This window comes from Dendropsophus ebraccatus, chromosome 6, assembly GCF_027789765.1.
Source record: "Dendropsophus ebraccatus isolate aDenEbr1 chromosome 6, aDenEbr1.pat, whole genome shotgun sequence".
Classification (NCBI taxonomy): Eukaryota; Metazoa; Chordata; class Amphibia; order Anura; family Hylidae; genus Dendropsophus; species Dendropsophus ebraccatus.
Window position 1 is genome coordinate 153,247,782 of NC_091459.1, and position 12,622 is coordinate 153,260,403.

General features: G+C 48.2%; 1 protein-coding gene across 4 annotated transcripts in view; it reads right to left on the reverse strand.

Annotated features, from left to right (window-relative positions):
- Window positions 1-12,622, reverse strand: part of LOC138794572 (T-cell differentiation antigen CD6-like) — a 141,512-nt gene that overhangs the window by 42,129 nt on the left and 86,761 nt on the right. For 3 of the 4 annotated variants that reach the window (XM_069973327.1, XM_069973328.1, XM_069973326.1), the window contains exon 6: window positions 2,205-2,327. The exons of the other annotated variant lie outside the window; for it this stretch is intronic. In XM_069973327.1, coding sequence (XP_069829428.1) covers window positions 2,205-2,327 — 123 coding nt within the window. The remainder of the gene's footprint in view (window positions 1-2,204; window positions 2,328-12,622) is intronic. 4 annotated transcript variants of the gene reach the window in all.

Below are 12,622 nucleotides of genomic sequence, written 5' to 3' on the forward strand. Positions count from 1 at the left end.
GTGTGTATGCAACACCTAATGCCCCCTTTCTGCCAGCAGCCGGTCACCACAGTGTGCTGGTGAAATCGCGGTAGCAGCACTGCAAGTCCCAGCCAGCAGTCTGTAGTAATAGTATTAATAAAAGCTTTGAAGCCCTGATAAAGGTCTGTGTGTTTGCATTGCTGGTATATACCCTGCCTACTGGAAGGCTATATCCTACACTGACACTCTCCCTGACCAGCAGCAGCTCTGTCTCTGATCTCTCACAGCATGCGTCTGAAGCCAGCACTGCCCCCGCCCAGTTTTATATGGCAGGGTCATCTGATCTGGCCAACCAATCGCTGCTATCGACATGGATGGGTCCCACGTCATCGCAGGATGTACCAAAGAGTCTCCTGCATGTTTATTGGCTGAGAAATAGCGCCCAAACTTACAGGAAACGGATGATGGGATTTTCTCAAGTATCGCGAGATGCTCGTCCGAGTAATGAGCACCATGGAGTACCCTAATACTTGATTGAGTACCAAGCTCGGACCAGCACGTTCGCTCATCACTAGTCTTGTCTCATGCCAACTGTAAAGCATCCTGAAACCATTCATGTGTGGGGTTGCTTCTCAGCCAAGGGAATCTTCTCTCTCACAGTCTTTCCTAAAAACACAGTCATGAATAAAGAATGGGACCAGAATGTCCTCCAAGAGCAACTTCTCCCAACCGTCCAAGAGCAGTTTGGCCACCAACAATGCCTTATCCAGCATGATGGAGCACCTTGCCATAAAGCAAAGGTGATAAATAAATGGCTCAGGGAACAAAACCGAGAGATTTTGGGTCCATGGCCTGGAAACTCCCCAGATCTTAATGCCATTGAGAACTTGTGGTCAATCATCAATAGACGGGTGGACAAACAAAAACCAACAAATTCTGACAAAATTCAAGTATTGATTGTACAAGAATGGACGGCTATCAGTCAGGATTTGGTCCAGAAGTTGATGAGAGAAGCCGGGGAGAATTGCAGAGGTCCTGAAGAAGAAGGCGAAACACTGCAAATATTGATCCAACAAGAAAGAAAAAAGTGATGGCACTGCCTGGCTCTCCACTTGATGGCACTATCTCAGGCTGGGTCCGGTATGTGGTGGTGCTCAATCCGAAATAAACATGCTGTATGAACAATAATAAAGGATAAAAGGAGGCACTCGCCAGCAGTGTATTCAGACCATCCGGCTTTTATTGCTGTGCGCAGGGGGAGCGGGGGAGACAAGGTGGGTGCCGGAGTGCCTCCTTTTATCCTTTATTATTGTTCACACTGCAAATATTATAGACTTGCTGCAGTAACTCATCTACCTGTCAGTATAAGATTCTGTTACTCAGAATATGATTGCAATTATATTTCTGTACGTGATAAAAACATCTGACAAACACACAGAAAAACCAGAGGGCAGAGGATCATGGGAAAATAGAAGATTTGTGTCATTCTCAAAACTTTTGGCTATAACTGTACAGCCATCTGCGCAGCTGTGTATGCGGTGCGTGTGTGTTGGGGGGGGGGGGGGGGGGGGGGCTTTTGACAGGAAACATGAGTAAGGGATGCGAGAGGCATGAAGTGAAGGTCAGAACACCAGATCTGCAAAACCACAAGCTCTGCAAACATCATCAGACAGCAAAAAAGCAGCACAGCGCAATGTGAGAAGACCGAGCGAGAACATCCGTGTACAGAAGAGGCCTGATGTGAGGAGACACTAATATAGACCAAACGTGCACAAGACCATCCGTGTATAGATGGACCCTATTATATGGAGATACTAATATAGACCAAACGTGCATGAGAATACCCGTGTATAGATGGACCCTATTATATGGAGATACTAATATAGACCAAACGTGCATGAGAATACCCGTGTATAGATGGACCCTATTATATGGAGATACTAATATAGACCAAACGTGCATGAGAATACCCGTGTATAGATGGACCCAAATGTGAGGAGACACTAATAATGATCATGTTATGAGCTGTGGAGGAGTCAATCACTACAGGGGAGGATGTGATCATTACTGGCACACTGATGTAGGAGCACAGAATATAAGAGCGCCCTCTCCTGCTAGAGGAATGAAGATCCAGACTCCAGAGGTGGCCAGGCTTCTTTACTGTCAGAGCTGTGAGTGAGGTGGTGTGTTTGCTGATCTGCACGTCTCTCACTGATCCCTCCCCCCTCGGCCATCATCCTTACTCTTCTGTCTCTGGAGTCTACTGATGGTCACTGCAGAGATCAAGATGGAGGCCAGAAGGAGGGTTGCAAGGGTGGCACAGGCGATGACCAAATACTGGGAGGCAATGTAGACCATGGGGATCCCTGCAAGACAACAATATTTGAGGTTAAAGGAGAGTGAGATAGGTGATCACCTATCATCATCACCATGAAGACACTCTGGCTGCCATCTTGAGCATTTCATCTGTTTGGTTTTGTAGAAAATATTTAGAGAGTTTTGGTCCAAATCAGTTGTGTTGAAACCGTACGCTCTTCTCTGACCATCATCCCTACCCCCATCCCTAACACAATATCGCTAAGCAGGCAGGGAGAGAGGCTGGGGGTAGATCAGGGCAGGCAGGGAGAGAGGCTGGGGGTAGATCAGGGCAGGCAGGGAGAGAGGCTGGGGGTAGATCAGGGCAGGCAGGGAGATAGGCTGGGGGTAGATCAGAGCAGGCAGGGAGAGAGGCTGGGGGTAGACCAGAGCAGGCAGGGAGAGAGGCCAGGGGTAGACCAGAGCAGGCAGGGAGAGAGGCTGGGGGTAGATCAGGGCAGGCAGGGAGAGAGGCTGGGGGTAGATCAGGGCAGGCAGGGAGAGAGGCCGGGGGTAGATCAGAGCAGGCAGGGAGAGAGGCCAGGGGTAGATTAGAGCAGGCAGGGAGAGAGGCCAGGGGTAGATCAGAGCAGGCAGGGAGAGAGGCTGGGGGTAGATCAGAGCAGGCAGGGAGAGAGGCTGGGGGTAGATCAGAGCAGGCAGGGAGAGAGGCTGGGGGTAGATCAGAGCAGGCAGGGAGAGAGGCTGGGGGTAGATCAGAGCAGGCAGGGAGAGAGGCCGGGGGTAGATCAGAGCAGGCAGGGAGAGAGGCTGGGGGTAGATCAGGGCAGGCAGGGAGAGAGGCCAAGGGTAGATCAGAGCAGGCAGGGAGAGAGGCCGGGGGTAGATCAGAGCAGGCAGGGAGAGAGGCTGGGGGTAGATCAGAGCAGGCAGGGAGAGAGGCCGGGGGTAGATCAGAGCAGGCAGGGAGAGAGGCTGGGGGTAGATCAGAGCAGGCAGGGAGAGAGGCTGGGGGTAGATCAGGGCAGGCAGGGAGAGAGGCCGGGGGTAGATCAGAGCAGGCAGGGAGAGAGGCTGGGGGTAGATCAGAGCAGGCAGGGAGAGAGGCTGGGGGTAGATCAGAGCAGGCAGGGAAAGAGGCTGGGGGTAGATCAGGGCAGGCAGGGAGAGAGGCTGGGGGTAGATCAGGGCAGGCAGGGAGAGAGGCCAGGGGTAGATCAGAGCAGGCAGGGAGAGAGGCCAGGGGTAGATCAGAGCAGGCAGGGAAAGAGGCTGGGGGTAGATCAGAGCAGGCAGGGAAAGAGGCTGGGGGTAGATCAGGGCAGGCAGGGAGAGAGGCTGGGGGTAGATCAGGGCAGGCAGGGAGAGAGGCTGGGGGTAGATCAGAGCAGGCAGGGAGAGAGGCTGGGGGTAGATCAGAGCAGGCAGGGAGAGAGGCTGGGGGTAGATCAGAGCAGGCAGGGAGAGAGGCCGGGGGTAGATCAGAGCAGGCAGGGAGAGAGGCTGGGGGTAGATCAGGGCAGGCAGGGAGAGAGGCTGGGGGTAGATCAGGGCAGGCAGGGAGAGAGGCCAGGGGTAGATCAGAGCAGGCAGGGAGAGAGGCTGGGGGTAGATCAGGGCAGGCAGGGAGAGAGGCTGGGGGTAGATCAGGGCAGGCAGGGAGAGAGGCTGGGGGTAGATCAGAGCAGGCAGGGAGAGAGGCCGGGGGTAGATCAGAGCAGGCAGGGAGAGAGGCTGGGGGTAGATCAGAGCAGGCAGGGAGAGAGGCTGGGGGTAGATCAGAGCAGGCAGGGAAAGAGGCCGGGGGTAGATCAGGGCAGGCAGGGAGAGAGGCTGGGGGTAGATCAGGGCAGGCAGGGAGAGAGGCTGGGGGTAGATCAGAGCAGGCAGGGAGAGAGGCTGGGGGTAGATCAGGGCAGGCAGGGAGAGAGGCTGGGGGTAGATCAGAGCAGGCAGGGAAAGAGGCTGGGGGTAGATCAGGGCAGGTAGGGAGAGAGGCCAGGGGTAGATCAGAGCAGGCAGGGAGAAAGGCTTGGGGTAGATCAGGGCAGGCAGGGAGAGAGGCCGGGGGTAGATCAGGGCAGGCAGGGAGAGAGGCCGGGGGTAGATCAGGGCAGGCAGGGAGAGAGTCCGGGGGTAGATCAGGGCAGGCAGGGAGAGAGGCCGGGGGTAGATCAGGGCAGGCAGGGAGAGAGGCCGGGGGTAGATCAGGGCAGGCAGGGAGAGAGGCCGGGGGTAGATCAGGGCAGGCAGGGAGAGAGGCTGCGGCGGTATTTAGGGAAGATGGGGAGAGAGGTCGGGGGTAGATCAGGGCTCTCTCACCCCATGTACATTTGTATCTTGTCTCCTCATTGAGGCAGTGGGATGGACACATCCTGTGGGATTTCCGTTTGTTTATTGTTTATGGATGTCAACTTGTCCACGTTGGCCCACATCATGAACCATCATCAACCCCATTACTATCCCCCTTTCATCATGAACCATCATCATCCCCATCACTATCACCCCCATCATGAACCATCATCATCCCCATCACTATCACCCCCATCATGAACCATCATCAGGATTATCATCATCTCCCCCATCATGAAACATCCTTATGCCCACCATCACATGAGCGCGAAGGTAATAGCCCCTGGATATCGGGGTATCCATATCAAGAAAAGCAACAGGATGCCCTCAGCTCATGTAAAATATTCATCTTTATTGTGGAAACTTCATTAAAAGGAATATCCGACGCGTTTCGAGCCAACCTGGCTCTTAGTCTGGACTTCAGATGCATCCTGTGATTGCCAGACAAACAGGAAAAAACTGGCTTTATATCGCCATGTGTGAAGGGGACAGGATATAGTGGAGCCGCTGTACATTTTTCCCTGGTATATCTAAAGTCCAGATGCCATGACTAAGAGCTAGGTTGGCTCGAAGCGCGTCGGCTATTCCTTTTAATGTTTTAATCATTTTTATTGAGGTTTTAAAGCATAGATTTTAACAATGGAGATAAAAATAAGTTGCAAGGGTATGAAAGGCAGGAATATGCTGTATACATAATGCAAGAGGATAAGTACGCTATATTACCTTGATGAACCTGCCGGAAAATAGGAGATAACAGGCAGGAAGATTGGTAAACGCTTAAGGTTAAACATGTCACATAGCTTTGTAATATTCGTCATGCAACACAGATAACGTTGGTAACTATAAGGGTATGGTAATGCACATACTATATAACTGACAGCTAAAAGATAATAAAAGAATAGAGCGAGAACGGCTCAACTGTTTCATTACAACCCTAACATATGCACGCTATTAAACTTGGCCTCAGGGGGCCATGAATAATGTTTTATTGTTGCTACAGATCAAACCTGTATCTTACTCATAAATGCTAAATCCTAGAAAGCAAGTATATTGCTAGAGACAATGCGATATACAACTAGTCAGTCACAATTCTCGCATAATCATATAAATAAACTGTGTAGATGCAGGTACATAGTCGCATGACTATGATAAGAAAGTAGCAAAATAGAGCAGCGTTTAACACTAACGAATGTTAGTCACGCCGCAGTGGAGGGTACATAGTCCAGCCCATGCCAGAAGGGTAGGAGACAAAGATAATTAAAACAGACCGCCCATCTATTGTTGCTCATTAATGACCAAGTCCAGGGTGCCATGAATGCCATAATTGCATTCCCTCTTCCGGGCTAGCAAGATTGTATGTGGAGTTCCCCTTAAACACAAGAAGGTGGGTAGTAGAAGACCATTTGTATGGGATATGATTGTCCCGCAGTAGTTTAGTAAAAGGAGTAAAGGATTTGCGCCATTTTAAGGTTCCTTGTGATAGGTCTGAAAACACAGATATCTTCTGATATTCATCCGGTAGTCTGTCTGCTGATCTGGTCGCATCTAAAAGTGCTGTTTTGACATGGAGGAAATGAATGCGCGTAATGACATCTCTCGGAGTATCTATGGGAAGATGTCGGGGTCTAGGAACCCTGCGGACCCAGTCTATAACCAGATCTTTATTTGTACATTTGGGCATGACAGTCTTAATAAACCTCTGGATGTACGATGATAATTCTGATGTCGGGACAGATTCGGGTACTCCCCTAAGCTTAACGTTGTTTCGTCTGACATAGTCCTCCAGGAACATGGTTCTGCTTTTTAATTGTTGTGTCTCTTCCTCCAACCTCTTACAGGAGTCCGACAGCTGATTATGGGAATTGATGAGCTCGCCCAACTTTATTTCTGCCAACAACGCTCTGTCCTCCACAGCTCTCACAGCGGAACTAAATGATTGAAAGATTTGGTCAATTCCAGATAGGAGAGAGTCTCTGAAAGACAGAAGCAATTTTTTGATGGAAAATTCGGTCATCTGTGTATCTGATGATTGTAACGTATCAAAGTTTATGGCTGAGCTTTTAAGCAGAAATGCTGAAGGAGTAGGAGATGATATAAATGCACAGTCTTGTGCCGCAGTGGAAAATATAGATGTCCACACAGCTGTGGAGGGTGGCAGACTATCCTTTGTGGGTGAGACAAGGAGCGAGTGAGAACTGCCAGGGTCTTGCTGAACCTTGCTGCTAACAAACACAGGTGCCGAGGGAGAAAGATTAATGGAGTTAGCAGCAGTGGCTAGCAATGAAGCAGGAGTAGGGTGACCCTGGGGATCTGATAAGTCCTTAGGCGGGATTATGGCAGAAGACTCTGAAGCTTGGAGAGATCCTTTGCAGGGAGAGCCCAGGTGGCTCACAGTGGCAAATGTCAGAGTCTCAGATACAGTACACTTCATCCCCGTCGGCGGCACAACTCCAGGCACATTAGAACCAGAAGTGTCAGCTCGGTGTTCAGATTCAAGCCCCGAGGATTTAGGGGGAAGTACAGAGGATGGGGTGTCAGAAATCGTGCTCCGTGGTAGCGCAGGCTGATTAAGAGGAGAAGAAGTACAGGCGTCGGCTGGTTCTGTCGGCTTCTGCTTCATGCGGGAGCCGGCGCCATCTTGCTTGAAATGCGGAGGATCCCATATAACTTTTAGCCCCCTCCGCGGCTGAGTCGGACGAAATGACATAATGTCCAGGTAGGGGGTAACACTCACAGTCAATAGGAGCCCAAGTAGGAAGAAGGAAGCGGGCAAAATAAGGTCCAAGTCGCTGATAAACGGGGTAATGAGCGGGAGCGCTCAGGATGTGCGACCGTCTCCTCCGGCTGCAGGCCACGCCCCCCCTCCCCCCCGCTATTCCTTTTAATGAAGTTTCCACAATAAAGATGAATATTTTACATGAGCTAAAGGGCATCCTGTTGCTTTTCTTGGTAGTGGGAAGGACAGGAAAACCCTCTCCACGCTGGATGGCAATTCTTCACATCCTAATAGGAAATTCAGTCGGTAGCTAGGTAAGCGTGACTTTTGCTGCATTTACATGGAGCGATAATTAGCCCAATTGATCGTTTACCGATTTTTAAGCAACGATTTGGTTTTTATAACGATCAGCGTTTAGATGAATAAATCGTTAGAAAATTCGTAAGAAAAATCGTTATTGCAATCGTTTTTAAGATCGCTTAAGCCCATCTTTTACATAGGGGGAATCTTTGAAAGACTGTATACAGAAAGCGATCTGCGAATTTTAAGTGAATGACGATTTAATAACGTTGAGAGATCAAAATGAACGATTTTTCATTCGTCGTTTGCTGTGTTTACACGGAATGATTATCACTCAAATGCGATAGTTATTGCGAAAATTCGAACGATAATCATTCCGTGTAAACATTGTAATGTGTAAGCATTAGCCTCTCTGTCCTTCCTCCCCGCCCTCCTTATCATTAGGAATGCTCTAGGCAGATTGCCTCCTATTCCCCACCTGTGTGAATACTGAACATGGGCTGGATCATTAAGACACCTGTGCAATGTTCAGACAGGAGAAAATGTTCCAGTGGCATTCCTAATGATGAAGAGGGTGGGGAGGAAGGACGGAGGAGTGGTGCAAAGTTAGGGCACAGATACAGATTAAAGTTGTTTCTAAGAACAATAACTGCATCACCTGCTGAACGGACCCCAGGACAGATCTTGGATTAAAAGCAGCTATCCGAAGGTACAAAGGGTTTGGGGGGTCAGATTGTGGGTACAGAGTCGCTTTAAAATGTCAACAGAAGTCCTGCTGGCGTTCCATCCAAGATTAATCTACCAGCCTGACCCTGGACTGTATATGCAATGATAGTAGTATAACATCTCTTTCCCAAGGCCAAAAAACACTATAGATCACACAATGCAACAAAAAAAGGTATAGGGTATACACAAAAGGGGGAAATGGAGAAAAGTCACCATATGCAATCCACAAAGTATAAAGGAAGGGTCAGATGGGATAAGAAATCACCCCACGCGTTCTGCCATCTAGCGGCTTCCTCAGGGATGTGGGCAGTAAAGTATGGGGCATACTTATATATGTAAGTGAGGACAATCATAACTTTATTGAAATAATCAATAGCGTTAGGAGAATGAGACTAGAGGAAAAAATGTACAGGACTACACAAAAATGGCGTCCTTTATATGTACAATATCATCCCTCACACAGCAAAGACAAATCTCATGTGAATTTCGTATTTCAAATTCTATAATTTCATATATTTCATATATCATTGTGCCAAGTATCAACAACTGTTATGTTTGACGCTAATATGTGAAGATAAGGTCATAAGTCATCCAAATTGCCACGGCGCAGCATATAAGTCTCACATAGTAATATCCACAGATTCAATATGGCAAACCTATCATATACAAGTGCCGTCAATCAGCACTATCAAAGAAAATCATGTCTAAATGGTGACACAGGGTATCCAGGCTCTGATAAACACATCCAACATAAAGCACACATGGTCGTGCTGACCAAACATCGTCACATTGAAGATAATATAGAACCGTTACCTGGTCATTAGGGATATAACCCATTAAAGATTGTTTCACGTATTTATCCCAATACAAGTGCAGCCGAAACAGTGTATGGCGCTCCCAATTATCAGGTTATCAGGTATAATGATAGAGATACACATGATCGCAACAGTTAGTTCCCATATCTGTCACAGTACAAATGCAGCCACAACGATATACGGCGCCCCCAGTTGTCAAGGTTATTGGGCATAATAGCTTCTAAGAAAATGTACGGACAACAGTCCAACATGACAAAGTCCAGTAAGTACAGAACTGAGCTATACCTATCGATGCCCGGAATCGAGTAACGAGGGAGCTCAAGCATGTCCCAATTAAATCATAAAAACACGTTTTTGTTTTTTTTAAACAATATTTTATTAGGTAGGCAAAAGCAAGAAAACATCTCAAAAGGAGCCTGTGAAAATAATCAGGATCACAGACATTGCTCACAATAGTAGAACCTTAGTGATATTGTCTAAATACAATAAAATAAGATCATACCTACAATTTCTTATAGTATATCAGCAACAATGAAAATTGCAGAAAAGACGTAAAATATCTCCAGATAGAAGATGATGTTTCAGGTTTATAATAAATATGGGAGTGGACCGTAATAGTAAATTATTGTTGCCAGAAATTTTGTAGGAAAACGTGTTATAAAAACATGTTATAACCCAGAAACCACCCTAACACAGTGCATGGAGGGATGAAATATGAGTGTACATATGTCTACAGACAACCATCCATCCATGCAATGTGTAGTATCAAATGGTATTATGCCACATGGAGAAATGGAGGAAAGACACTGAAAGATAATATAGAAATCCCATGTGAATCTGAGCACCGTGCTGAATACAACCCTAATATAGACCCCACTACTGTAATAAACAACGTACAAGACTAATAAAATAGTGAAAATTATACTACCTACATTCAGATAGTAGAGGGACTGATAAGTCCCAAAATATAATGTGAAGTTCATAATGATAGTAAAGTTTGTATTCTCCTGCACATGTGTAACCAGTATAGAACCAAACAGAAATGTATATAAAAAAATGTATATAAAAGTCAGATGACCATACGGTGATAGGTAATAGTGATCTGTGACTAATAAAAACCCCTAAAGTGTCCAAATCTAGTATGTATTTATTCAGACCCAGAAACGTCTGGTTAAATAATGTTTCTCCTTTCGCATGGATGGAAGGAATGTCAAACTCAAGGTGGGTCCAGACGGTTATCAATTCTCCTCCTCAGATTGTCTTTAATACTTTCAGAGACATCTTCTTGTGGATAGTAAGGCCATCATAATGTATACAATACATATCAATATATCTTTCCATTCATCTTGTCTTGGCTGCATTTGTACTGTGACAGATATGGGAACTAACTGTTGCGATCATGTGTATCTCTATCATTATACCTGATACTTGGGAGCGCCATACACTGTTTCCGCTGCACTTGTATTGGGATAAATATGTGAAACAATCTTTAATGGGTTATATCCCTAATGACCAGGTAACGGTTCTATATTATCTTCAATGTGACGAGTAAATAACCACTCCGTGCCATGTTTGGTCAGCACGACCATGTGTGCTTTGGATGACTTATGACCTTATCTTCACATATAAGCGTCAAACATAACAGTTGTTGATACTTGGCACAATGATATATGAAATATATGAAATTATGGAATTTGAAATATGAAATTCACATGAGATTTGTCTTTGCTGTGTGAGGGATGATATTGTACATATAAAGGACGCCATTTTTGTGTAGTCCTGTACATTTTTTCCTCTAGTCTCATTCTCCTAACGCTATTGCACATGTGCTACATCTCCAAAAAGGCGCCGATCACTATACAGAGATTTTTTACTATTACGGTATGCTTATCTGATCGGGAAGTGTGTGTGTATATATATACATATACACATACACACACTACCGTTCAAAAGTTTGGGGTCACATTGAAACGTCCTTATTTTTGAAGGAAAAGCCCTGTACTTTTCAATGAAGATAACTTTAAACTAGTCCTAACTTTAAAGAAATCCACTCTATACATGTCACGGCCGCGGCGGCTTCCCGCGTCCCGAGTTGCCGCCGCGACCGCCTCCTGTCCCGTGCAGCCGCCGGGGTCCTTGTGTAGGGACCCGGCGCTGCTGCTGCTTCGGCCCCTGGGGCGCCTCACCTCTCCTCCGTGCATGTCGCGGTCTGTGCCGGCCGGCGCGCGCGTCCCCGCCTCCTAGGGCGCGCGCGCGCCGGCTGTCTCAGATTTAAAGGGGCAGTGCGCTCCTAATTGGTTAGTGGCACCAATCACTCCCCTATAAATCCCAGCATGCCCTGTCCTTAGTGTTGGAGCCTCTACACGCTTCCCATAGCGTTTGGCCCAGCTCCCTGTTGTTCCTGATACCTGTCCGCTACCTGGTCCCTAGTCCTTGTTCCTCTTTTCTGCCCGCTACCCAGTCCCTACTCCTAGTCCCTGGTTCCTGCTTCCCGTCTCACTGCTGTTCCTGTGTTCAGCCTGTCACCTGCGGTACGCCTACACGCCACTGTCAGTACCTACTCCTGCCACGCCTCGCCTGCCGTCACCAGCAACCAAGCCAGGGGTAGCGACCTGGGGGTCGTCTGCCGCAGCAAGTCCATCCCGCTTTGCGGCGGGCTCTGGTGAAAACCAGCGGCCCCTTAGACTCCGCTCCCTGGTGAGGTTTGTGCCATCGCTGGTGCCGGTCCAGTGGATCCACTACTCCAGGCGTTACAGTAGGCTCCAACCATGGATCCCGGCGAGGTGCCTGATCTCCGTGACGTCGCCAGAGTGGTCACTCAGCAGGCGCAACAAATCCAGAAACAGTCGCAGCAGATCCAGCAACTCACTACCGCCTTACAGCAGCAGACTACTGCCCAGCGCACACCACCTCCTGACGCTTCTTCTTCACTCCGACTGGCTCTCCCAAGCAAGTACTCTGGGGACTCTAAGTTGTGCAGAGGATTCTTGACTTTTGAGTAGTCAGATTTCCACCGAGCGCTCTAAAGTGGCTTTCATCATCAGCCTATTGGAAGGTAGAGCCCTGGCCTGGGCCACGCCACTGTGGGACCGTGATGATCCTGTTGCTGCCAATCTCCGGGCCTTCCTATTCGAGTTTCGCTCCGTCTTTGAGGAACCTGCCCGTGCTTCTTCAGCCGAGACTGCTCTCCTCAACCTCTCTCAAGGCAGCTCCTCTGTTGGTGACTACGCCATCCAGTTCCGCACCCTGGCAGCTGAATTGGACTGGAACGAGGCCGCCCTATTGGCCACCTTCAAGAAGGGTCTGTCTAGTCGACTGAGAGACGTGCTCGCTGCCCGAGACCTGCCTACCTCCCTGAACGAACTCATTCTACTGGCCACCCGAGTTGATACTCGTTTTTCGGAGAGGGAGGAGGAGGTTCGGCATGAACATTTAC